This window comes from Moschus berezovskii, chromosome 13 (assembly GCF_049115385.1).
Source record: "Moschus berezovskii isolate FMDL1 chromosome 13, NW_MosBer_1.0, whole genome shotgun sequence".
In the NCBI taxonomy this organism is placed as follows: Eukaryota; Metazoa; Chordata; class Mammalia; order Artiodactyla; family Moschidae; genus Moschus; species Moschus berezovskii.
Genome location: NC_142472.1, coordinates 11,591,734 through 11,619,477, shown reverse-complemented (window position 1 = coordinate 11,619,477; position 27,744 = coordinate 11,591,734). Strand labels below are relative to the sequence as shown.

Below are 27,744 nucleotides of genomic sequence, written 5' to 3'. Positions count from 1 at the left end.
TCTTACGTATGTACTACCTGCCAGGCAGTGTTCCAGGTTCTCCACTGGATTAATATACAGGCAGATATTATTACAAATGAGGACACCTGGGCACAGAGGTGAAAACTTGCTGAAGGTCATACAATAAGCAAGAGGCACAGGCAGAACTTGAACCCATACAGCCTGGCACCAAAGTACATGTTCTTAATTGATATTGTAGATTAGAAATTTGAGGCATGGACGAGATATGTTGGCCCAGGTCTTACAGCTCGTCTGTGGGACACAGACCCTGGGAGTCTGAGCTGTGGGCTGAATTTATACCTACTGCCCTCCTCCAACACTAGTCCCATGCATGTCACATCCAGGGACTAGTCTGAAAGGCAATCTGATTGACCAACAAACCAGAAACACAAGATACTGCAGATACTAATTTGAATTTCCATGGTATTTTCCTAACCCATTAGATGGTTTAACTATAGATCCAGGAACCAAAGTGAAAGACCAGGAAGTGAAATAAATCTTTACAACTTGTCTGCTAGGCCAGACTGCTGTGAAGGGAAATTCATCTCATAGGGGAGCTGGTGTCCATAGTACTTTTCATCAAGAAAGCAGAACATCAGACTGGAACAAACTGAATTACTGAAAAATGAGCAGAGACGTGGTACAAGACTGAAAATGGAAGGTACAGAGTCTTGAGGAAACCCGGGGAAACCGAGGATCAGGGTGCAAGTGGTCAGCGCCCCTCCAGGGAAGACAGAGATGAACACAAACATCCTGTGCGCTGACCATGACTCATGGGAGGTGCACCCAAGACGCCAAGCCTCCAAGTGAGCAGTGACTCCAGACGACGGTTAGGACAGTTACGTCCTGAAGACCCAATGCTGAGTCAGTTAAATACCTCTCTCTACGTTGATGAGGAAGGGAAGTTTTCCTTCCACTTAGGGTGAAGTTTCAAGTATGCTGTGTGCTAAGTTCCTTCAGTCAGTCTCTGACTCTTGGCAACCCTATGAACTCTAGCCCACCAGGCTCCTCTTTCCGTGGGATTCTCCAGGCAAGAATACTGGAGTGGGCTGCCATGACCTCCGCTGGGGATCTTCCTGACCCAGGGATCGAACCCACATCTCTAATGTCTCCTGCATTTTCAGCTGGGTTCTTTACCACTAGTGCCAGCTAGGAAGTCCAAAATTTCAAGGAAAATGATTAAAAATTAGATCAGTAAAGGGAGAAGGGATAAAATAGGAGTTTGGGGGTAGCAGATATAAACTACTATACATGAAACAGATAACAAAGTCCTACTATATAGGAACTGTATTGATATCTTGTAATAAACCATAGTGAAAAAAATATGAATAAGAATATGTGTATAATGGAATCACTTTGCTGCGCATCAGAAACTAACACAACACTGTAAATCAACCACACCTCAATTTAAACATTAAAAACAAAAATCAGAGCACCAAACAAGCAGCTGGTGAGAAGGTGGGGGCAGGGTCACAGGTAACGTCAACTCACACATGCACAGAAATAGTGTCCGGGGTTCCATCATGGTTGAAGTCCGTGAGGTCATTAATTGAGCTCACAGCAATGACTACCTGCCCAATGGTGTAGACGACGGACAGCGACACGATTGTCCTGTGTTAAAAGAGGTCAAGAGAATCCAAGTCAATTGCACAAGGACCGTCCACTTCCGACGCCAGCGCATAAAGGCCTCTGCTTCCAGTTTTCAAAAGCCCAATTACGACTGTCCTTGTTTCTCAAATCAGGACGATAACTGGATACCCCTTTGAAAGGCATCCTGCTGAAGAATTTGGCCCCCAACATGTAGGGGTTGAGCAAAGTTGTGGCTAGAGGAGCCTGGGGAGAAGGAAGATCTGTTTTCTCTTTGAACTATGTGAAAGACTCAATGTCTAACCATCAAAATGAGGACCTGCATCTTTGAACAGTGAGAGAGCAGGATTGTGTATCTGGTAACAACACTTGGGCAGGAGTGGTCCATTGGTTGATTTTGAATGATACTGACTTATTTCAAGATGGTGAATATTCCTGCCTCTGCCCACCTCATGCATTTCAGCTGGAAGAGCCTTTACTTCCTTCTGTTTTAAGTCCAAGGAAAATTCCTGAGGACTACCCCCAACCCCCACCACTGAGGGTGCTCTTGGACCTCTCCCTGCACGACTGGCTGAGCATCCCATGCCCCACCGTCTAGCAGTTTGAGCCTTTCAGCTGCTGGGGTGCTTTTAGGGAGCTTCTTTGTTCTCCCAGCCCTTAATTCCTCATGCACCATTAACAGACGATATTCCTGCTACTATTTCAACATGAGACAGGAGGCCAAAAAGCCTACCAATCCTACTCGCATCCACCCCGCTGAATGCCAGGCCACTGCTGAACTCTGGCCGTACGAAGATGAGCAGAAATGGGGCCTCTTCTCAGAGTTTTTCACGTTCCCTAATTCTTCGTGCCCCGAACCCACACCATGCCAACTCTCAAGGCTTATCTTCATTACTCGTCGGCTTGCTCATTAACAAGAGAGCTGCCACGACTCACCTGAACTTCCCCAGCCAGGAGTCGGCGATGAGAGCTCCGAGGATGGGCGTCAGGTAGCACAGGGCAACGAATGTGTGGTAGATGGCGGTGCCCAGGTTGTCGTTCCAGCCCAAGAAACGTTGGAAGTACAGGATCAGGATTGCTTTTTGCAGAGGGTGGCAGAGGAGGAGATGGCAAGGAGGTGAGCAGTGGCAGAGGTAACTCGGGCTCCTCATTGACCGGGGATGGGAATGGGGGTGAGGGGTGTCGCAAAGAGTTACCTCTCATTCCATAGTAAGAGAACCTTTCACAGAACTCATTGACCACGATGAAGAAGATGCTCAAGGGGTAACCGAAGCAGCTCTGACAAAGAGAAAACAGTCTGGTCTGGAAACAAGCTCCTCCCTGGTCAAGCATCATCAGTGAGGATGAATAGCAGAAAGCAGCTGGTGTGTGTTTAGTAACTTACCGGAGACCCTCCAGAGGTGGGATCCAGGATTAAAAATGTTTTATTCCCTTACACTCTACATAGCGACAACAACGAAATGAAATTTTACAGTTTTATTGTTAGCCTGAGAAGGGCTATACAGGCAGACCTCAGAGATATAGCGGGTTTGGTTCCAGATCACCACAGTAAAACAGTAACTGTGATAAAACAAGTCACACAAAGTTTTGGGTTTTATGTTGCACACGAAAGTCACGTCTACACTATGCTGTTAAGTGGTCTGTTAAGTGTGCAATAGCATTATGTCTAAAAAACAATGCTTAATTAAAAAATGCCTTATTGCTGAAAAATGCTAACCATCATCTGACAACACAGGGTTGCCACAAACCTCCAGTTTGTACAGAAACAGTCTCTGTGAAGCATGATAACACAAGGGATGCCTGCACACAGAAGTTTCTAAGGAGAAGAAAAGGCCACACAGGGACTCAGGATGGTTCCCTGGTGGATGTTAGATGCACGTTCAGTGAATGGGGCGCAGCTGGGGAAAATGAGGGGCGAAACAGGTTGTAAAGCTTACAGCTCACATCATGAAGCCACACGGGGAAGGGGAAGGAGACTCACCTTTGGCACGGACATTCCTGAAAGAAAACAAAGCGCCACAGTTAGAGGCGAGTGTGCCAAGCGCTTTTTGCTGAGTCTGAGCTCAGCCCCTCCGGCCCGCAGGGCCACTGGGGGTGTTGTCCCCGGTGCTCGGGCCCCATCTGCGGTCCAGACCTGGGGCCCCGGCCTCTTTGCTGAGCGGGGCTGGGCCGGTAGCTGCATTTTCTTTTCATCAGCTCCTCATCAGGGCAAATGCGTGGTCAGGATGGAGAACCAGAGACTCAGAGGATCTACCACAACCGTTAACTCCTTGAGAGGCTTCAAAGGCTGCCCGGCGCCCGCGGGACAAGACCCCAGCTTTTGGAATGTCCTTCATGGGCTCACGAGGCCAGGGGGTTTGGGTGAGGGTGAGAAAACAGAGAACGTGGCCCGCGCCTGACACGTGGCGACGATCCCATCTGCGCCTGGTTCCCGAGCCGCCTTTCTTCATATACTAGGCTGTGGTCTGTGAAGTGTGTGTGTGTGTGTGTGTGAAACTTGCTCAGTTGTGTCCGACTCTTTGCGACCCCATGGACTGTCCATGGAATTCTCCAGGCCAGAGTACTGGAGTGGGTAGCCCTTCCCTTCTCCACATGGCAGGCGGATTCTTTACCAGCTGAGCCACAAGGGAAGCCTTGTTAAGTGTGCAACAGCATTCCGTCTAAAAAACAAGGTTTAATTTTAAAATGCCTTAAAAATGCCTTTCTTCCTGCCCAGCCCTCCAGGCACACAGGCTCCCAGACGCCCAACCCGCCTCCCTGTCCGCCCTGCATAACCAGAGGGCAATAACCCACAGTTTCCATCGCCGCCTCCCCACTGCCGGAAGAATCACGGGGACTCCAGCCCCGTATCCCCAGCATCTTTTCCAGCACCCACCGCCCTGCAGGGGCTTAGCATCAGAAGAGGGACTTAGAGCAGGAAGAAAATGGGTGAGGATCCAGGTAAGCTGGCACAAACCAGGTGCCACCGACGGCCTTCTCAACCTTAGCTGTACCCTCATCCCCTCTGTCCCTGCCCCACTGTCTCCCCTGAACTGTGACCAGAGCTCACCTGGAGTCTTGCCCAAGTCCTTGAATCTCCTGCCTGGCAGGCTGTCATCCACGGGTTCACAGGGTCAGACACGACTGAGTGAGCAAACAGCAACATCTCCTGCACTGCCCCCTGTCCCCACACACCTCCGCCCCTATTTATCAGGGGCTGTCGCGTGCTATTTCACATGCTTCTGTCCCCGGGGACACACCCCCTCTCCACCCCCTCACCCCAGCCCCACTGACCACAGCTTCGAGTTCCTTAGAGTCATGATCCTCAGACTTAGGGATCCGTGACTCCACAGCTGTGTCTGTGTGTCATATCCAACTTCTCATGGCCCCATGGACTAGCCTGCCAGACTCCTCTGTCCATAGAATTTTCCCAGCGAGAATACTAGAATGGGTTTCCATTTCCTACTTCAGGGGATCTTCCCAGTCAGGGATTGAACCCACATCTCCCGTGTCTCCTGCATTAGCAGGCAGATTCTTTACCACTGTGCCACCTGGCAAGCCTATGAGCAGAGGTTCTCAAACTGCAGCCTGCCTCAGAACCAACCCTAGGGCTTGAGAGAGCAGTTTCTGGATCCCATGCCCAGAGCTGCTGTCTCTGGAGATCTGAGGAGTAGGCTGCATTTCTAATAAAGAGGAATAGGTCTGCCGAGCTTGCATTTCTAACAAAGCCCAAGGGCACATCAGTGAGTGCTGCTGGTCTGGGGATGGTCTTCTGCTAACTACATGCAGACTGTGAAGTCGAGTTGCCTGCCTGATCTAAGTACCTAAATTTTATCCCAGCCCTGGGCACCTCAGGACGCTCCTGGGCCCGTGTCTGGGGCAGGGGGTGGAGAACTGGATACAGAGGCTGAACAGCTCGCTGGCGGCTCCCCCACGGCCCCCACTGCAAGCTCTTACACCTTCCCTGTTCCAGGCCTTTCCTCTCCGACTGGCTGCCTTGTATTTTCATCATGTGCTCGTCCCGGGACCCATCCCACGAGACACAACTGCAACTCTGTCTGAGGAACCCCCTTCTCGGCCCGGACCACGTGGTCTTCCAGGCCACCACCCCCATCTCGTGGAGAGGGGGCCTTCCTTCCAGAAGCCGGTCCTGCTGGGCTGTGAGTAACTATGCTTCCTCCGCCTCACATTAGACGCCCCCTGGTGGCTCAGAGGGTAAAGCGTCTGCCCGCAGTGCGGGAGACCTGGGTTCACTCCCTGGGTCGGGAAGATCCCCTGGAGAAGGAAAAGGCCACCCACTCCAGTACTCTTGCCTGGAAAATCCCATGGATGGAGAAGCCTGGTAGGCTACAGTCCAGGGGGTCGCAAAGAGTCGGACACGAATGAGTGACTTCTCTTTCACTTAAGCGCGGTGATGCTACCTTAGTCCTTGTTCTGAAGGTGGGAGAGATGGAAGTTCTGGAAGGAGACTCTTCACCGTTGATGGACTGGTTTTCTCCCCAGTTAGACTTTCTTGTAGGAAGGGGCTGTTCTCGGGGGCAACAGGTGAGGAGCACGGCGTGAGGTCGATGGGAATGGGATCCTAGTCTTGTTGCTGACCCCATTCCCCCACGCCCCTGGGCGAGCCCACCACCTCTGCACGCACGCAGCCTGCCTGTCAGGTGGCGGGAATCCCACCTCCTCCTAGGTTGGCTGAGAGTCCATGGGGGAAGCCCCGGCCCCGGCTCGATGCCTCCTCCAGGGGACACTGCTACGATTACAGCACCCTCGGCCCCTCACATGGTGCTTTTCACAGACTGGAAACCGAATGTCTGCTGAGTGAATACACATCCTGAAGAAGCAGCCACTCCGGTCCTCAAGGACTGTGCTCACATCCTGGCTGCTTCACTCCGAAGTTCCATCAGGAGGGGCTGATGTCGGTGAACCTGGACTCTTGGAGCCTGTGAGGCTGACCTGGTGGGTTTCATCAGTGCCCCCATGTCTTCCCAATCCCCACATGGTTTGGGCCCAGGGGGGTGGTGGTGGGAGGTCAGAGGGTCAGCACATTTTCCTCCCCTGCCACTTCAGATGCTGAATCCTCAGGGGCCAGCCGCTCCGCCCCCGACGTGGGTCCTCTCTCTCCTTCTAGGTTTCTGTCCTGGCCCTGCACCACTTCCTACTGGTGGGAGTGGTAAGGCCCCCACTCTGGGTACGCGCCGTCACTTAGGGAGCCCTGCGCCCTGGCCCCCACCCCCATCTAAATGTCTTTTTGAGTATGCCAACTGTTTCCTGATGGGACCCTGGGGGATAAACAAGCCATGTTTCACCCCCAGACTGCATGCTGCCGTGTTTCATCCCCAGAGTGGGGATAGGCCCACTCTGCTGTGAGATCAAAGGACCTCCCAGGAAGAGGCTTTTGCAGAGCTCCATGGGATAAGCCTGTCGGCTGTATTCGAAGCCTGCCCGTTTCTTTGCTCCGTCTTCTTGGAGACCTGGCAGGGCTGTACAATGCTCCGCCTACTTAAGACTTCAGATAATATGGCCTTACCAATGCATCCCAAAGACCAAACAAAGTGGTGTGGAGGTTCGTCCACACCAGAGGTCAGGTTGGTTCTTGCGATGGGCCTTCTAGAGAAAAGCAGGAGGAGGGTGTGAACACCCGGATGACAGAGACAGCCTGGAGCTTTGCTCCATTCATGGTGTTCACACACTTGTCATAAATGTTGGTTTGCAGGGAAGACTTTGCCGAGCCAGGGTAACACCTGTAAACTTTTGGCTGAACATTATTTAGCACAGGCTTCCCCGGTGGCTCAGCTGGTAAAGAATCTGCCTGCAATGCAGGACACCTGGGTCCGATCCCTAGGTTGGGAAGATCCCTGGAGAAGGGAATGGCTACCCACTCCAGTATTCTGGCCTGGAGAATTCCATGGACTGTATAGTCCTCGGGGTTGCAAAGAGTTGGACATGACTGAATGACTTAACATCGGCAAAGGTTTTGTTTAGTTCACACATGAATAGGGTTACAGAAAAGAAACATTAAACCTTGTTACCACAACCATCACACCCAAACTGCGTTATGGAAAACGAAATTCCTACACCCACTCAGGTGAAAATCTGAGGCTGAGTACCCAGTCGTCACTCAGAATACCTTTTATTTTCTGAAAGCCCTGTGTTCCAAGGAACCACTTTTATTGCTGTGGGGTAGAGGTTGCTAAGCTCTTCTTTCATAGAATTCAGATGTAATGGATGGATAGAACACTGCAGTTAGCATTTAATTAATACACTTGTGTCCTCTCAGGGCTGCTGGCTGAGGAAGCTCAAGTGCTCAAACACTTGAAATCAAATTTCAACTGTTGCCAGATTCTGTTTACTTCGGTACAGTTATGTCTATCATTGATATTCTGACAGTAAATCTCATCGGCGTATTCGAGTGGTCCGTTGTTTCTCGCATCACTCATAGGTCACTTGGTTTTAATTACAGATCCGAGTAAAACAGCTTAGCCCCAGGCACATAGTAATTGTGGAATCAGTGCCGGCCCTTGTTGTTATCCTAAGCCTAGCAGTGCTTTTCATTCTCTTTTGGCTACAGAATTTGGTAAAATAAATGCACATCATAAACTTCTATGATCACTGACTTTTGGGGACAGCAGGAAAACCCAAGAAAGACACACGGCTGCTTCCCCCTCGTTAATGGAACCTTGCCATGAAGGTGACTATAGCCGAGTACCTAACGAAGCACGTTCCACGTTTTGAACCACTTTGGGATGGAAACCCTAACTAGGCTATTTTATTACTTAGAAACTAGTAACTCCCTCGTTAACACGATGGGTGTAAAGGGTGCTTTTCTAGGATTCGGACTTGGGAAGGGAGGGGACGAGGCATCTTTGCGGAATATAGAGAGAAGCTTGCTCCTGCAGGCAGAGGAAAGTGTTCCCTATCATCGCTGAGAGGGAAATCAAGGGAAAGATTAAACACTGCATGATTTATTGAGGATGACATTTCTGAAGTCGCATGGTGTGGGGGGCAGAACTTCGGTCCCACAAAGATGTCCACATTCCTGATCCCCAGGGTCATGTGGATATGTTTCCTGCCACAGCAAAAGGGACCTGGCAGGAGTGATTCAGCCAAAGACCTTGAGGGCAGGCATTTATCTGGGATCATCTGAGAGCTCCGCTGTAATCAAAAGGGTCTTTAAAAGAGTTAAAGGAGGAGACATGAAGACGGAAGCAGAGGTCGGGATGACGGCCAACTGCTGGAAGGCCACCACAAGCCAAGGAAATCGGTGATCTCTAGAAGCTGAAAGGACAAGGAAACAGAGAAGCCTGCTCATACCTTGATTTTACCCCGTGTCAGACTTCTGACCTCCCAAGCTCTAAGACAATAAATCTGTGTTGTTTTAAGCCACTAAGTTTGTGACGATTTGTTACAGCAGCCATAAGAAACTCATACACATGGGTTTGTCTCAATCTCTGCAGATGTAGGTCTAATCACTGTTTACATGGGCTTTCCTGGTGGCTCAGACGGTAAAGAATCTGCCTGCCTGCAATGCAGGAGACCTGGGTTGGGAAGATCCCCTGGAGAAGGGAATGGTCATGCCAGTCTTCTTGCCTGGAGAATCCCATGGACAGAGGAGCCTGGTGACTCACAAAGAATCAGACACAACTGAGTGACTAATACTTTCACTTTTGGGGGCTTCCCTGGTGGCTCAGATGTTAAAGAATCTATCTGCCTGCAATGCAGGAGACACAGGTTTCATCACTATTTACATAGATCTAAAGACTCAAACTTCCTACCAAGTTTTATTTGTTGGCAAAATTTCCTTTTTATCATTTTTTTTTTCCTTAAGCAAATTTTCTATCTGAGGCTTAGGAGTCTGTACGTGGCACCTGCCTTCTTAATGGGATTTGGCAGAATCTGTAATTAATTGCTCAGCTAATTTCTGCAGGTTCAGTTCAGTTCAGTTGCTTAGTTGTGTCCGACTCTTTGCGACCCCATGGAATGCAGCATGCCAGGCCTCCCTGTCCATCACCAGCTCCTGGAGTTTACTCAAACTCATGTCCATTGAGTTGGTGACGCCTTCCAACTATCTCATCCTCTGTCGTGCCTTCTCCTCCTGCCTTCAATCTTTCCCAGCATCAGGGTCTTTTCAAATGAGTTAGTTCTTCGCATCAGGTGGCCAACGTATTAGAGTTTCAGCTTCAGCATCAGTCCTTCCAGTGAATATTCAGGACTGATTTTCTTTAGGATGGACTGGTTTGATCTCCTTACCATCCAAGGGACTCTCAAGAGTCTTCTTCATCACCACAGTTCAAAAGCATCAATTCAAGGCTGTATATTGTCACCCTGCTCCTGCAGGTTACTGACTCTTTATTACCTGTCTCTAAAGTGGGGCTGTTGCCTTACAGGACTGCTGTCAGGAATAAGGGTGTCTGAAATTTGTTCTATAAACCAAGAATAAACATGAGTTTCCTTGATGATGGCTCTTGTAGGCTGTCTATATGCCTCCCCAAATCAGTCACATGAGACCCCAGCAAACACAATAGCCCTGCTAGAACACACTTAGCCTCACTCCTAGCAGAAGCAGCTTTGGAGGTGAGGCGAGAACGCCTCTTACAACGTTGCCTCTGCAGCCAGTTGGTGGAAGGACATGGGGCTTTGAAATCAGCTTGGAGATGTTCCTTCCAGACATGAGAATCTGGTCAAAGCACTCAACCACCGGATTCTCCATTCCTTGATCTAGAAGTGCTAACACTTTCTTTGCCAGTTGGTTGATAAGATTGAACCTACATGAATGAAGTTTGTTATTAATTGCATCCCAGGAAAACATCTGGGTAGTGTGGGTGGATGTTTGGCATGGACTGACTTGAAAATACGGACAAGACTTTGCCATGGGAACCCTGGCAGGGGAGAGAGGTGGCCCTTGAAGAAAGAGGCCGTCCCCTCCAGGGGTGCTCTCATTGATCAAATCAGAAGGTCCTTATGATGTCAATGGGGGAATTAGGTCGTGGGATGAGGAAGTTGTGGACAGAGAAAAGTCAGACTTCTCAAAAATAAGCCACTGACAAGCACTGACTTTCAGTCAAACTGCTCTCAAATGGGCAGCAGTATAGTGTGTGACCATGTGAGTGGCTGCAGGGGTTAAAGGAACATTCAAAAACTCTCCAGTGCAGCAGTTCTCAAAGGGTGAGCCCGAGACCACCACCGCCAGCAGAAGCTCCTGGGAATTCAATGGACATGCAACTTCTTGGGTGCATCACAGACACATGGAATCAGAAACTCCGAGGGTGGAGGCAGTTGCCTGCACCTGCAAGCCCTCCCGGGATACCATTTGGAGGCCAGTCACTCATTGCCCAGCATCACAGGAGGGGGCTGGCATTAAGCAGCCGTCAGGCATTAGGCAGCGTTCCCATCCAGGTGATCAGCTCCGATGATGTGAGTCTGGCCTTCGCTCTTCAATCCCCATTTCTGAGCTCCGTCCTCTATTTACCAGGACGATGGTGACAAGCAGATGCCTCGTCTTCCCCGTCTCCTGTCCACCCCACTGACCTGAGTATCCCGGGTGGAGGCTCTCAGGACTGCCCTCAAAACTCTCAGGCTCTGCCTCCTGCATGGCCCGGCCTCTACTGGGGACCTGACTTCCATTGCCCTTCACCCCAGCAGTTGAGCCAGGCCTCCTACCTCGCCCCCTCTCCAGGCTCCTGCATGGCTCCCCGCAGCATTAGGGCAGTTAGCACCTCCCCTCCCCACCCCTCTCTCCTCCCTTAGATCCTCTTTGTCTCTTTACAACCGTCCTGGACACAGCGAGCTATTCTGACTTCTGAAAAGAGTTTCAGAGCCTCACAGATCATGTGATTGCCCCCTCCTTTTCTTTTTTTTTTTTGAGAAAATACAGCATCGGTGATGTCAAAAAGAGCCTGGCAGGAGATGCATCAGGTGTAATTGCAGCTGGCAATGACAGAGGATGAGATGGTTGGATGGCATCACCGATGCGATGGACATGAGTTTGAGTAGACTCTGGGAGTTGGTGATGGACAGGGAGGCCTGGTGTGCTGCAGTCCATGGGGTCGCAAAGAGTCGGACACAACTGAGCAACTGAACTGAACTGAGGCTTGGTGGTGGAAGCACAGGGGCAGAGGCACGCTGACTTTGATTTTTTCCCCCCAAATTGATCAACTTTGATCAAGAAGGCAAAGGGCTTTTTCCTTCCTTCAGTGGGCTTTGGCCACCAAAGTCAGGCTTGTTCCAGAGCAGACAGCCTGCGTCTATCACCTGAGGCCCTTGTTTTCCGGAGGGGCTCTTCCTGAGGCTGACTCTTCCTGACCTGATAAGTCTTTTTCCCTTCCTGGAATGTCTTGCCACATTCCCCCACCTCAGGGTCCCTGCTTGTCCACACGGCAGTTTTGTGCACTTTGGAAAACTGTGATCTTTCTGGCCAGATCTCGCCCGGGGGCACAGCTCAAAGTGGAGAGTGGCTCAGTGGCCCCGGGCGCTGCCTTCCAGCCTGGGCCTGCTCTGGGGCCTCCGGGCAGGGCACAGCCTGTACCCCTGGGGGCACTGGCCCTGTCCGTCTGGACTTGTTTTTATAGAAATAGCCTCTTTTCCGCAACTTCCTTCATCCCCACTGAGAGAACCTATTCTTCCCCTGCTACATTGACAAACAGCCGCATAAACCACCTGCAGTTCAGGAGACCTGGGTTCGATCCCTGGGTCAGGAAGATCCCCTGGAGAAGGGACTGGCAACCCACTCCTGTATTCTTGCCTGGAGAATCCCCATGGACAGAGGAGCCTGGCAGGGCTGCAAAGAGTCAAACACAACTGAGAGACTAACCACCACCACCAGACATCCAACACGCTGATGTGTGGTTTCCTGAAAGCCATTTAATCAAGTTCCTGGCTGCCCTGGCAGCACTGCTGCGAAAAGCAAAAGCGTTATCAGGCCTTTGAGAATCGGGAACGTCCACTGAACTCTAACAACCTGGAGCTGCTGAGGAATGCGGGGAAACCAGTGGTGGAGGTTTTATGAAGCGACTCTGGCCACGATCCCAGGGCAGGGACCAGACATCTTGGGCGATGGCAACTTGTTGCCCGACTGGAAAGGCATGGGGCCCTCTGTCCATGGCCTTTCCCCGCCCCCAAGCAGATAGACATGGCATACGACACCATACGAAGCCATCTGGCTGCTGCAGTGTCGCCCTTCTGCTGGGTACCGGGAGGCAGCGGGCTGGTCTTCCTTGCTGTATGAGGATGCAGCGAGCTAGCTCGGGGCAGCTTTTGCCACGCAGCGGCCGGGCCTGGTCCTACGTGAGTCTGATGGCTGGATCTTCATCTTTCTTGAAACCGTCTCCGCATTCCCTGAGCTGGGAGGGGGTCCCCTGGTCAGGGCTGAGGCTGGCAGTCCTTAGTTAATGCCCCTAGGGGCACTTCTGTTCATTTCGTGAAGAGAGCGGCTTAGAGCAATGGAAATGTTATCATCTCACGGTTCTGGCTGCAAGGTGGAGCTGGTTCCTGCCAGGGCTGTGAAGGGCGAGTCTGTGAGGGACCTGTCCCCTAGCTTCTGGTGGGCTGCTGGCCAGCCCTGATGGTGTCTGGCTTGTTTTAGCATCACCGGATTGCTGCCTTCTTCTTCACCTGGACCTCTCCGCGCTGCTGTGTCTGGGTCCAAATCTCCCCCTCTTTCTAAGCATACCAGTCACACTGGACTGGGGCTGCCTCCTACAGGGTGACCTCACCTGGACTGACGCCATCTGCAATGACCCTGTTTCTATGTAAGGTCACATTCTGAGGTACTGGGGGATTAGGACCTCGGTATATGGACTGGAGGGAAGCAGGGGGTGGGGTGGGGGACACAATTAAACCCCAAACAGACAGCATTTGTAGGCACACTCCTGGCCTTAGTCGCTCAGTTGTGTCTGACTCCGTGACCCCATGGACTGTAGCCCGCCAGACTCCTCTGTCCATGGGAGTCTCCAGGCAAGGATATTGGAGTGTGTTGCCATGCCCTCTTCCAGGTGATCTTCCAAACCCAGAGATCAAACCCAGGTCTCCCGCATTGCAGGTGGATTCTTTACCATCTGAACCACCAAGGAAGTCCAACCTCCTAGTGATACTTTTTTAAAAAAGATTTCTATAAACAACTGTCGAAAATCAGAGGCATAAGAGGCCCATAACGGCCGCCTCTGATGGCTTTATAAATCACCTGCAGCTTTCAGCATCTTGCTTCCATAACCACAGGTCTGAATCCTGATGACCATTCCCATTCTCCCTCAGGAAGAAATCAGCTCTGGGCACCCCAGATCTAAGCCCCCGGGACGTGCTCAGAGACGGCGTATTCCTCTACTGAAGGGAGAAGGCAGCCAGAGTTAGTACTCAGTAAGCTCTTACGCAAAACGGAAAGGTCCAGGGACATGGCCTAAGTTCCGCCTCAGGCGGAGGCTCATCAGTGACTCAGGGGACGGGTTTCCTGGGGGTTATGAAAACCATCTTTGCTCTCCAGGAATTTCCTGTATCTGCACCTGGACATTCTTTTTTTTTTAATTAATTAATTTTTTATTGAAGGATAATTGCTTTACAGAATCTTGCTATTTTCTGTCAAACCTCCACATGAATCAGCCACAGGTATAAATAGATCCCCTCCCTCTTGAACCTCCCTCCCCATCCCCCTCCCCATCACACCCCTCTAGGTTGATACAGAGCCCCTGTTTGAGTTTCCTGCGACACAGCAAATCCCCATCGGCTTATTTTACGTATGGTGATGCGAGTTTCCACGTCACTCCTCCATACGTCTCACCCTCTCCTCCCCCTCCCCGCGTCCGTAAGTCTATTTTCTATGCCTGTTTCTCCACTGTTGTCCTGTAAATGAGTTCTTCAGCACCATCTTTCTAGATTCCGTGTATACGTGTTAGAATATGGTATTTATCTTTCTCCGACTCACTTCACTCTGTATAACAGGTTCTAGGTTCATCCACCTCATTAGAACTGACTCAAATGAGTTCCTTTTTATGGCTGAGTGATATTCCATTGTGTATGTGTACCACAACTTCTTTATCCATTCATCTGTCGATGGACATCTAGGTTGCTTCCATGGTCTAACTATTGTAAATAGTTCTGTAATGAACAGTGGGATACATGTGTCTCTTTCAATTTTGGTTTCCTCAGGGTATGTGCCTAGGAGTGGGACTGCTGGGTCATATGGTGGTTTTATTCCTAGTTTTTTAAGGAGTCTCCATACCGTCTTCCATAGTGGCTGTATCAATTTACATTCCCACCAGCAATGCAGGAGTGTTCCCTTTTCTTCCCACCCTTTCCAGCATTTATTATTTGTAGACTTTTTGATGAGGGCCATTCTGACTGGTATGTGGTGATATCTCACTGTAGTTTTGATGTGCATTTCTCTAGTAACGAGTGATGTTGAGCATCTTTTCATGTGTTTGTTAGCCATCTGTATGTCATTGGAGAAATGTCTGTTTGGGTCTTTTTCACACTTTTTGATTGTGTTGTTTGTTTTTCTGGTATTAAGTTGTATGAGCTGCTTGTATATTTGGAAATTAATCCTTTGTCAGTTGTTTCATTTGCTATTATTTTCTCCCATTCTGAGGGTTGTCTTTTCACCTTGCTTATAGTTTCCTTTGCTGTGCAAAAGCTTTTTACACCTGGACATTCTTGTATTCTACAAGGATATCCTGTAGGGATTTCCCTGGTGGTTCAGTTGTTAAGACGCTGCCTTTTCAATGCAGGAGGTGCGGGTTCAATCCCTGGTTGGGGAACTAACATCCCACATGCTGAGTGGCCAAAAAAATAATAATAAAATGGAGGCTGGCAAATTTTAAAGGGAAGAAAAAAAAAAGGAACACTCTGTATTCCGAACTTAAGAGTGAGGCTGACTCTAAATGCTCTGACGGCTGACAGTGAATAAACAAATATATTCTCAGGGTAAAGACAGACCACGCCTCAGAGCTGCTGCGAAAGGAGACAGGAGAGAACGCGCGAGGAGGGGCTCCCGGCCTCTGGACGCCGCCGCCAAGCGAGGCACATGCGCCAGCAGCAAGAGAAACAAGCGTATCACCGTTGGCCCTGCCCCGCCGAATGTCCTCACAGGAGAAAACAACGCCTGGGGCGTGCAAGCGTCACTGAATAAAAAAAAAACAACACTAAAACCTATCTGGTTTTTAGGGGAGTTTCTTTGGTAGCAATTAAAAATAAGTTAAAGACCTGAAATTTTAGGCATAAAGATTTTTTTGCTCTAAGATGTTAAATCATGACTAGAAAAACTGCTTTCTGATCATGGTAAGCGTGAAGTTAGGCTGCAAAACTAGGTACAGAATGCAAATGCTTTCCTCTGTTGATATTTAGGTTGAACATGGCTCCATCCTGTCATGAGACTACATGAGAATATCCGTAAGGAATTTCTAGAAGTAGAATGCCGATAAAACATTGTGTGTATTTTAAATTTTATCAGACATCACCTAACAGCTCTCCACAGAAGTGTTAGGTGACTTACTTTTTCCAGTCTTATGATTTTAGAATGAACACGCACAGAAGGGAGAACTATATATATAAAATAAATAAACAAAAAGCTAAACACTATTCATAGTTAAAGATTGCCTGGAAATTATCTACTGATCCAGAACACAGTATCAACAGAGTATGGACATTATTTTTAGAATTAATGAGGCAAATCACCCATGTCTATGACATCACTGTGAACATTTCTGATTCACCTACTATTACGCACTCGGGGGTGTGTTTACAGACCAGCTCCATTATTAAATAGACTGTTGTTCAGGATGGATTAGAGCTATGACTGCAAAAATCCATCTGTCTTGCTGGGGGAAGACGCTAGTTACCAAATGCAGGACCTAGGCTGAGGATGCCGGCCACAGTGGGGCCATCTATGCACACTGCGAATGTTTCCTAACTAAAGTTATTGATAAATAGTACACATATTTCAGAGGGAATGTTTGCTAGTACCATTTACGTTTTTAAGTAAGTGTTAGTCACTCAGTCACATCTGACTCTGCGATCCTATGGACTGTAGCCCACCAGGCTCCTCTGTCCATAGGACTTTCCAGACAAGAATACTAGAGTGGGCTGCCATTTCCTCTTCCAGGGGATCTTAACCCAGGGATCATCTCCCTCATCGCAGGCAGATTCTTTACTGTCTGAGCCACCAGGGAAGCCTGCCTCTAGTACCATGTATAGGGTTAAACAGTGTTCTCCCAAAAATATAGTCCTTTCCATAATCTTAGAAGGTGATATTATTTGGAAATGGGGTTGTTGCTGATGTGAAGACTGGAGACAAGGTCATCCTAGAGTAGGATGGGTTCTGATCCCACACAACCGGTGTCCTGATAAGAAGACAGCCAAGTGCACACAGAGGCAAGACAAAGGCCATGTGATGACGGAGGCAGAGACGGGCGCGCTGTGTCCACCAGCCAAGGCATGCCAGGCTGGCCGGCAACACCAGAGGCCAAGAGGAAAGGCAGAGAATAGATTCTCCCCTACGGCCTTCAGAGAGCGTGCCCTGCTGACACCTGGGTTTCTTCAGCCTCCAGAAACGCGAGACAATAAATTTCTGCCATTTTAAACAACCTGGTTTGTGATACTTTTGTTACAGCAGCCACAAGGGAAGGAATACATCATGGAACTTACGTGTTTGGACTAAATGAGAAAAACGTTTGTTCCTCTAAGAACATCTCAGTTGTCCCTCCTGTCATGTCCTAATAGAGCTTACAGGAAAACCCTGCAGAGAGTTTGAAGTGCTGAGTCCGAGCACTTTTAATGGGTCTTCTTATGGTTTGGAATTTTCTGGTCTTACGTCTGGTCCTTGAACCAAACTTTCCTGATGGGCACAGCTTCAGGGTCACACATCTCCATGAAATGCAGGCGACTCGGAAATGCTGGCTGACCGCAGTCCAGGGGGAGGTGCTGGCTGGTCTCCAATCTAGGAAGGACTAGGCCTTCCTCCTTCCTCAGGAGAGTCTGTAGACAGTCGCATCCCTTGTCTTGGCTGTAGCACTTTCCACCTGCTGAGACAGTCCTATATCCCCGTCCTGCCTGATGATAGGAGCTGCACCTGGACCGAGTCTGGGCGGCCACCCCTGCTCACATCGACCCCATGGGGTGACCCCACCGCGCTGTTTCCTCGGGGATATGTTTCTGACCTCGGAAACCAGGGGACAAAGTTACGAAAGCAGCGAGTCCCTGCTTCTTGATGTTGCAATCCCAGGGCTATGAGTCAACGGTTTGCATTCATCTTCTGATAATACTGCCTCTTTCTTTCACCACCATCATGGAGGAAGGAGGAATGTCCCGAGTCCACCCTTGTTTTTATTTCCTTCTCGGCTCACCTGGGACACCCACCTACTTTCTCTCCTGCCAGGGATGGAACTGAGATGTGTCCAAGAGCAGCCATGGCCCAGAGAAGTAGGAACAGAGCTGGCTGGCAGTCCCTGCACCGTGGTTCCATTCATCAGCTTGACCCCAGGGAAGAGACGGCTCCCTGGAAACTCTCCTGGTGGCTCAACCAGCCCCTGGAACAATCCCTCAAGCTGTCTCTGTCCTTTAGCAACTCAAAGGGCAGTGGGAAAATTATTGATCAGAAATCCGAGTAAACCAAAAGTGGAATAATTCCACTCAGGACATTTTGTGGGGCTGCGAAGGGCTATGCAAAAATTTATCATGAAGATGGCAAATTCTCCAACCTTGACAAGACACCCTAAGTGACTGCTTTCACCTGTCTCATAATACTTTATTCCCCTCAACTGTAATTCGGTGTGGGAAAATGTGGTTTATGGGCTTGTGCTTCTGCCCCTGAGGATATGAGTTTCCTCAGGGCAGGACACTTTTGTACCCTTATGTGGTAAAAGTCCAAAAACAAAACACCTGTATAAATAGGTGATTCAGGTCAACCTGTGCCAGCCTTAGCTGGCTCCCTTCACGAGCTAAGTTTCCGATTCCAGCTACTAATGTGTCCCAAGTTCGGTCATCAAGGACAACCCAGGGCCCAGACTGCACGAGATCTTGCCACCGTCTCGTTCTGGGGGTGCGGTAGTAATGTGTGGATGTGGGTGAGGGTCAAGAAAAGAGAGTTGTCCTTTAGAGTCACTGAGGGTGGTGATTCTCAAAGTGTGGTCCTGGGCACTGGCAGGAGCAGCAGCATCTGGGAACCTGTAAATCCTTGAACCCTGCCCTGACCTACTGATACAGACATGTTAGAGCCGGGGCCCGGCCACCTGTTAGGACAAGCTCTAGCTCAAGTGATCCCGATGCAGGCTGAAGTCTAAAATCCACTGCCTTAGAGTGTGTGTGCTCAGTCACTTCAGTCGTGACTGTCTCTTTGCAGCCCAGTGGACTGTAGCCCGCCAGGCTCCTCTGTCCATGGGATTCTCCAGGCAAGAAGGCTGGAGTGGGTTGCTGTTACGTCAGCCTAAAAGGACCCAATGTCAGAAGTTTTCTCTTCTTACTCTGGGGAGGAAGAAGTTCTCCTGAGGTTCAGATGCCCTCAGCCCTCTCTGGTGTGGAAACCCTGCCCCGCCCCCTGCCCAGGCTTCCAGCCGACAGCAGCAATGCCGGCCTCCCTGGCCCTTTGGCTCTGTTCACAGGTCTACCCAAGAGCTTCTAGAAAGAGGAGAGAACGTGGAAGGACTTGTAAATGCCCAGGGTTGAGGGCCCTTCAAGGCTGTCCCTCCTTTACACTCAGGCAGGAAACTGGCATCAAAAACTCTTCAGAAGGGCATATGGGGCCAGAAGGAAGCTGAGGGCTGGGGGCAGGGGTACGATAACAAAGTGAATGAACTACTCAAGTTGGCCCCGAGGCCCAGGCCTGGTTGTCAGGGGAACTTGCTTCCTAGAACCAGAAGCCCCCTCAACCTACATTTTCAGAGTCCCAGGTGGGGCACATGACAGAAGGAGGATTTATGGTTTTCTAGAACCAGAGCGAGGGAAGGAATTTGTGAGTACAACTTCAGCATAAATCTTTGCTAAGCTCTTGGCCAGGGGGTGGGGTGGGGTTACGAGGAGGAACACTGAATATTTGAGATTTTCAGCAAAGTCATCCCCGATCTTCCAAAGGCCTCAGAGGGGGCTCCCCAGTCAAGGCAGGTTGCTCCTGGCCTCCTCTGCGCCTCGACTCTGATAATCTCACAGGTTCATTGAAGCAAAGGTCAGCAGCTATGGGCCTGGTGCCAAATCCAGCCCTCTGCCCTTTTCTGTAAGGCTTGCAAGTTAAGAATGATGTCTATATTTTAAAAGGAATGAAGAACATACTTAAAGACTATTTCGTGACACCTGCAAGCTATATAAAATGTACATTTCCATGCCCATCAGTAACATTTTACTGGAACACAGATTCGCCCATTTGTTTCATATTTCAAATTCCAAGGGTAGAGTTGAATAGTTGCCACACACAATGTGTGGCCTCCCTAGCCAAAAATATCTCCCATCTGACCTTTTCAAGAAAAATGTTTCCCTAAAAACGTTTCCTTACTTCTTTCCCTCCAGGTGAATTCACCAAGTGTCCCCCTGCAGTCATGAGCAGACCTGAAACAATCCTGGCATCATCTCAGTCACAGAGGTCTGATCTTAAGACGGGAAGTCACTGCTGCTTTTTAAATTAAAAGGCATTTCCTAATTATTTGTTTCATTTATTAGCTAGACCCAGATATCGAAAACTTAGGACCTGAGTAAATACACAACTGTGGCCACCTGAGGTGAAGAGCTGACTCACTGGAAAAGGCCCTGATGCTGGGAAAGATTGAGGGCAAGAGGAGAAGGGGGCAACAGAGGATGGGATGGTTGCATGGCATCATCTACTTCATGGACATGAATTTGAGCAAACTCCAGGAGATAGTGAAGGACAGGGAAGCCTGGCACGCTGCAGTCCATGGAGTCACAAAGAGTCAGATACGACTGAGCCACTGAACAACAACAAAGATGCAACTGGTATCCGAACATAAACCTTTTGTGGCTTCTCACATGCTATGCCTATCTCAGTTGCAAAACACACGAAGGAACCCGTATACGCTTAGAGTCAATCTGTAAACTAGAAAGTGTGTTCACTGGGGACTGCACAGTGTTCATTCACTGGTAATCAAGCGGCAGACAGCTACCCCGACTGCAACTACGTTTGGGAGTTCCCATTCCGCACAGAAACTACTTAGGTGTGGGGATCTGAAAATCAAAATAAATATTTCAGAGCACCTCCCAGGAAAGTTGCACCAAGTGACAAGCGGATGGTGTTTTTGCAGCGAGACCCAGAGCACCAGCCCAGGAGCCGGTCCGCCTGCCAAGCAGCGCTTTGATTGGTGCGGCGGCTGACCGCCTGCACGCGGGAGGAGGCGCACGGTCAGCACCCCTGGAAACCCCAAGTGTGGCCCACTTGCCCAGCCCCACCGCCTCTTGGACCAGGGTTCCCTCTGCAGCTCTGGGGTCACCTGGCCAGCCAGAGGCAAGGGCAGTGCCAAGGGAGCATGCTCCCTCCCGCACTGAGGTTCTGCGGACCCCTCCCATCACCAGCACGACCCCGTCCAGCCCACAGCCCACAGGCTGGGAACACGGAGGCCGAGGATTCCCAACAGGTGGGCAGGTCAAGGTTATGCCCGGGACCCCTCCCTCTGCGCTCCCCCCACCCCCCAGGACGGGACAAAACTCCCCCCGAGCCCCACCCCCGGCTCCGGCTCCGGGGACCCCCGGCAGCCGCTTCCCGCGCCGAGATGTCCCGGCTGTGCGCGCACGGCCGCCCGCGGTGCCAGCCTTCCCCGCTCCGCGCGCGCAGGTCCCCGAGCCGCCGGTGGGGACCGCGTGGCAGCCCGGCCCCTCCCCGGCCCGCGGGGCACCCCTCCGCAGCGCCCCGCCTGCGCCCGGCTCCCATCCGCTCCCCGGGACCCCGGCCCTGCCCGGGAGCCTACCCATGCTGGCGGCTCCGAGGGCTCCCTGCGACTGGCGAGCGAGGAGTCCAGGTGGGCGGAATCCGCGCTAAGGTGCTGCTTCCTGTGACTCGGTTTCCAGGCCCTGCCCAGCACCTGTGCCGCTGGAGGTGTGCGGGCGGGGCGGCGGGGCTCCACCCTTGGAGGCGGTGGAACGGCAGGGGCAGAGGTCGGCGCCCCTTGAGCCCCAGAGCGGGGGACACCTGTCGGCGGCCCGCGCCTGGACTCCGCCCCGGCCCCGGGGGCTGCCAGAAGGGAAATCTGGGCCGGGATGCCCTGTCTTGAGCTTGCATCTTAGCCAAGGGGGAGGGCTCATGAAATGCAGGGTCCCCGGCCTCACCTGGATTTGCTGACTCAGTAGATCGGTGTGGGGCCCGATAATCTGCATTTCTAACACACGCTAAAGGTGAGGCTGACGGTCCGGGGACCCCACTTCGGAAAGCACTACTGCGCTGGGTAAGCACCACGTCTGCAAAAATGGGCGGAAGGTTGGTCAGTTCAATGTATGTGTGTGCTGCAGATGTGTGGCTTTTACCTGGCCTGTGAGCTGTGAAAAGCATTTCTGGAAAACTCTACCTTTCCTTCCTTTAAGAATGACAAACCAAAAATAATAATACAGCAAGGAGCTCCAGATCTTTTTTTCTGTTTACTCCTCTGACTTGAGGAGGGGTTTTGTACTCTGCCGGCACTGACAGGAACATTAAAAGGGAAAAGGAAGAAAAGTTTCTGTTGTCTTTTTAAAAAAATCATGTAAAATACACACAAAACTAACCATCTTAACTATTAAATGTACATTAAGTGGTATTAAGTACACACACACCGTTGTGCAACCGTCACCATCATCCATCTCCAAAAGTTTTTCATCTTCCTAAATGGAAATTCACTGGAAAAGACCCTGATGCTGGGAAAGACTGAAGGCAGGAGGAGAAGGGGATGACAGAGGATGAGATGGTTGGATGGCATCACCGACTCAATGGACATGAGTTTGAGCAAGCTCTGGGAGCTGGTGAAGGACAGGGAGGCCTGGGGTGCTGCAGTCCATGGGGTCACAGAGTCGGACACGACTGAGCGACTGAAGGACAACAACCTGAAACTCTGTACCCAGGAAACACTAACTCCCCATTCACCTCCCCAGCACCCACCACGCTACTTTCTATCTCTATGAATTTGACTCTTCAAGATACCTTATATAGCTGGAATCATTCAAAATCTGTCCTTGCCTCTTCCATGGGTAGTAATGTCTTCGAGGTCCATCCACGTTGGGGCATGGGTCAGAATTTCCTTCCTTTTAAAAGCTGAATGATATTCCACTGTGTGCACACATTACATTTTGTTTAGCCGTTCATCTGTCTCTGTCATCTTCTGAGTCTTAGGGATGCCCCTGGCCACGCTGACCAGAAGACTGTGGTGTGCAGGGAGAAACAAAGGCAGGCTCTTCCCAGAGGTGGAGAAGTATAAGTGAAGAACAAAACTCCAGGGGATGGAAGAGACCAGCCCTGCTGATCTGCTCTGTGTCAAACACCCAAAGCAGCATTTCCAACCCTCCCCGTGTCCACCAGAGCAATCCCATTTTATAGTTAGGAAATGGATGTGATCGGGTGAGGAACTAGAAAATGATGGCGCTCTTCCCCAGCACAGCATGGCATCATTTCAAGCCAGCCGTCTGCTTTCACAGTCCAGGTCATTTCTGCTGGACCAAGTCCCTTCCATGTGGCTGCTGGGACCCCATCCTGCAGAAGCACCTTGTTGGGAAATACATACAAATAAAACAAGACGATTTCCTCTTCTTTAACATACCTCCCTTTACAAAGCCTCTAAATGACTTTAGCCGAGTGCGTTTATAGCTGATCAAACTCTTTCTAAAGCAAGGGAGTGGTGGACCCACACTACAGGTTGCAGGGCCTTCTCTGTGAGGGCGAAGCCTGTAGAGGGCGGAAGGGAGAGCTGGGGACACACAAGCTTTCGGCAAGTGCTCGTGCTGGGTTGGAGGTGAGCTCAGGCTGTTCGCAGTATCAGTGAGGAAGAAAAGCCAATGGCAGCAGCCCAGACTGCTTTCTGAGCATCTTCTGTGGGTCAAGGAGCCATGCATTTGCATGAACTCAAGAGTGGATTCAAACTGATGTGAAGAGCTGACTCATTGGAAAAGACCCTGATGCTGGGAAAGACTGAAGGCCGGAGGAGAAGGGGACGACAGAGGACGAGATGGTTGGACAGCATCACCGACTTGATGGACATGAGTTTGCGTAAACTCCGGGTGGTGGTGATGGACAGGGAGGCCTGGCGCGCTGTAGTCCTTGGGGTCGCAAAGAGTCGGACAGGACTGAGCAACTGAACTGAACTGAGGGCCCAGTGGCGTCACCCTGGGTGAACTTGGGTGAGTCACCTTCCCTCGCTGGAACTTCTTCCTCTCCTGTTAGATGGGAGCTTGGCCTTCTACAGCTGGGTTCGTTTTCTTTACAAGGTTCCAGAGTAGAGGCTGACTGTGGTGTCAGGTTTACTGTGGGGGAGAGAGAGTCTCTTCACCGCTAGAAGGTGGTTGTTTATGAGCTGAAGCATTGCCACGAGTCTGTGTCCCCTACTACAAGCACAAGGTCTGGCGTTCAGTAAATGCTCAACAAATATTTGCTGTTCATGCTCATTCTTATAATGACGTGGATCAATCTTGTACCAGGTTAAAAAAAATATGTGTATACATTTGAAAAATACGTGTGTGAGCATATGTGTGTACATATGCATACATATATACACACATATATATTATATATAATTTATAAAATATGTTTTATATATATAACATATATATGTATACACACACACATATATAGTTTCTAAGACGTCTTCATAATCTCTCTCAGAAAAGGAATCAAACTCTGCTTTCAGGAAGGAATCTGGTAACTCACCCACATGATGAAATAAATGTCCCTGAAACCTTAAAATGTTACTTTTTTCTCGGAATATCTGCATTTTAACAGAAGAGGGGAGGAGGAGCCATCTATTTAAAATAAACTATAGTTGTGAAATTGAGACAAGAAGTTTCTAGAGGCATGAGTTTCTTCCCTGTATTCAGGAACCTGTAGCACACGGGCTGCCTCCTACACACACAGTACTGGCTGCCCCAGGACGCTGGGTGGGGTGGCCGAGGTGCCCCTGAGTCACGGCCTCTCCAGGGTTCATCCACACAACATGGCCTGGCCTACCAGCTGCTGGGCTGAAAGTGATGGGAAATCAAGACACAGGGAACTGGGGGAGACAAGGATAACATGACCTTACCCTGGTGTTCCCTGTGGACCAGCGAAGAGAAAAACAAAAAATGGGGGCCACTTATCTGGGGGGGCGCTGCAAAGTCTAATCTCTGTCATCACTGACATTTCGCTGTCCTACTTCACATGGAGCAAGAAACCAACCAGGGGAGAAAGCATACCCATATACCCATGGCTGAGGCCCTCCGCTGCTCACCTGGAACTATCATGACACTGTTAATCAGCTATACCCCAATACAAAATAAGAAGATTTTTTAAAAAAGAAAGAAACCAACCAAAGAACCTAATTATTTTTAATATAAAAAATTATTTCACATTTTGGGGAGGTGAGAAGTAAAAGCTATCAAATAATTCTTCACCTCCATTTGTTGAGAGGCCAATGTACATAATTAAAGACTATAACTGTTATCCTAAAATAAAGTTGACCTTCCTTAGGCACCAAGGAACAAGAAACAGTTTCAGGTGATGGTGATACAAGGAATTACAAACATTGTCCGTCTAGATGGAAGCTTTGCCCTCATAGCTCAATGGTAAAGAATCCACCTGCAATGTAGGAGACTTGGGTTCCCTCCCTGGGTTGGGAAGATGCCCTGGAGAAGGGAAAGGCTTCCCTTTACCAATAACCAATACCAATTTCTCTTCCCAATACCCACCCCAGTATTTTGGCCTGGAGAATACTATACAGTCCATGGGGTCGTAAAGAGTCGGACATGACTGAGCGACTTGCATTTTCCTTATCTGAAATATCACTGCTTCAGAAAGTGTTAGAAAAATGCATTTTGGAGAAACTTCTTCCAATTAATTATACAGAATCCCTGGGACATATATCAAAATAAAAAAAGGAAGCAGAGATCCTTATAACTTCCGGTATGCTCTCTTCACTGCTCTTGTCTTTTAATTAAAAACAAAAAACCCTCATTAGAACTCGCTTTCCGAAATCATCCCTAATTGCCAGACAAAAATGGTTATGCCTTATGCATTATTGATTTCTGTACCAATATTACAACTTATTTATCATCTGACACAAGTAAGACACAAATGCCCCATGTATTCACTTCATGTTTAATTATGCAAATATCAGAATTTGTCAAAGTGCATTTATCCAATGACTTGCTTTAGTAAATTATGATAAATCTAAAACAGTATAGATGATGGAGTCTTGGGAATTCACTGTGAATAAATATATACCTTTGAGGTCTAAGTTACTCCCATTCAATTATTCAATTTTATTTCCTAGAATTAATAAAGGTGTATCATCTCTTCAAATGCCATGGATGGCAAGATTTAGAAAATTCAGGTATTTCTATAACATATCATTTATCTTTCAGATTTTATACCACTCAAATGTATATTAAATTACTGGCAAAAGTAAATATTAGTTTTTTAAAGCAATGTATTAGTTTTCTACTGCTGTTATAACAAGTTACCACAAGCTTAGTGGCACAGAATAATACACATTTATTACAGTTCTGGAGGTCAGAAGTCCAAAAAAGGTCTGGTGAGGCTAAAATCAAGCTGTTGGCAAATCTGGGTCCATTCTGGGTATTCTAGGGAAGAATCCAGCATCTAGTCCAGACCTGGATTACTTGTTGAGCCGCCCTCTCACTAGAGAGATACAAATATTTCTATCAATTCAGTTCAGTTCAGTCGCTCAGTCGTGTCCGACTCTTCGCGACCCCATGAATCACAGCACGCCAGGCCTCCCTGTCCATCACCAACTCCCAGAGTTCACTCAAACTCATGTCCATCGAGTCGATGATGCCATCCAGCCATCTCATTCTCTGTCGTCCCCTTCTCCTGCCCTCAATCCTTCCCAGCATCAGAGTCTTTTTCCAGTGAGTCAACTCGTCGCATGAGGTGGCCAAAGTATTGGAGTTTCAGCTTTAGCATCAGTCCTTCCAATGAACACCCAGGATTGATCTCCTTTAGAATGGACTGGTTGGATCTCCTTACAGTCCAAGGGACTCTCAAGAGTCTTTTCCAATACCACAGTTCAAAAGCATCAGTTCTTCAGCGATCAGCTTTCTTCACAGTCTAACTCTCACATCCATACATGACTACTGGAAAAACCATAGCCTTGACTAGACGGACCTTTGTTGGCAAAGTAATGTCTCTGCTTTTTAATATACTATCTAGGTTGGTCATAACTTTCCCTCCAAGGAGTAAGCGTCTTTTAATTTCGTGGCTGCAGTCAGCATCTGCAGTGATTTTGGAGCCCCCCAAAATAAAGTCTGACACTGTTTCCACTGTTTCCCCATCTATTTCCCATGAAGTGATGGGACCAGATGCCATGATCTTTGTTTTCTGAATGTTGAGCTTCAAGCCAAACTTTTCACTCTCCTCTTTCACCAAAGTGTTTATTGCAGTGTTGTTAAAATAGCCCCAAACAAGAAACCAAACCTAAAGGACCAAATAAAAGGGAATGACTTGATCACGGTGCCTCTTTACAAGGAAATACTTGCAGCCATTAAAAATTCACTTTAATGGACTTGCCTGGTGGTCCAGTGGTTAAGAATCTGCCTGCTAACGCAGGGGACACAGGTTCAATCCCTGGTCCAGGAAGAGCCCACATGCCTAGGGAAACCAAGCCTATGAGCCACAACTACTGAGTCCACATGCTCTGGAGCCCCGTGCTCCGCAACAGGAGAAGCCACCGAAACGAGAAGACTGAGCACCGCGATGAGAGAGTAGCCCCCATTCAGCACAATGAAGAAAAGCCTGCTTGCAGCAGCGAAGACCCAGCACAGCCAAAAATAGATGAAGTAAAGAGCTTAAAAAAATTATTAAAAATTGTAAATGTTCACTGTAGAGCCAGACAACAGAATATATTTTCCCGGTATTAATACCCTCTCTGATCCCATTTACTCCACGGTTTCACTGTTACACTCCTGTACCAAGAGGATGTCCCAGATGTTGGTGTCAAATGGATTTCTTTTCTAAGCCCCGTCATTTGTTCCATTTGCAGCACCTTTTCGTTTGCTTTACGTCAACTCTTGTATCACTTTTCTTTTTCATAA

General features: G+C 49.3%; 1 protein-coding gene across 1 annotated transcript in view; it reads right to left on the bottom strand.

The window, feature by feature from the left end:
* The window catches only part of SLC15A1 (solute carrier family 15 member 1), a 47,777-nt gene extending 26,209 nt beyond the window's left edge, over positions 1-21,568 (bottom strand). The window contains exons 1-5 of the mRNA XM_055426589.2: positions 21,450-21,568; positions 3,569-3,585; positions 2,784-2,865; positions 2,524-2,665; positions 1,492-1,611 (exon numbers count right to left, since the gene is read on the bottom strand). Coding sequence (XP_055282564.1) covers positions 1,492-1,611; positions 2,524-2,665; positions 2,784-2,865; positions 3,569-3,585; positions 21,450-21,453 — 365 coding nt within the window. The 5' untranslated portion in view covers positions 21,454-21,568. The remainder of the gene's footprint in view (positions 1-1,491; positions 1,612-2,523; positions 2,666-2,783; positions 2,866-3,568; positions 3,586-21,449) is intronic.
* Positions 21,569-27,744: the final 6,176 nt, after the last annotated feature.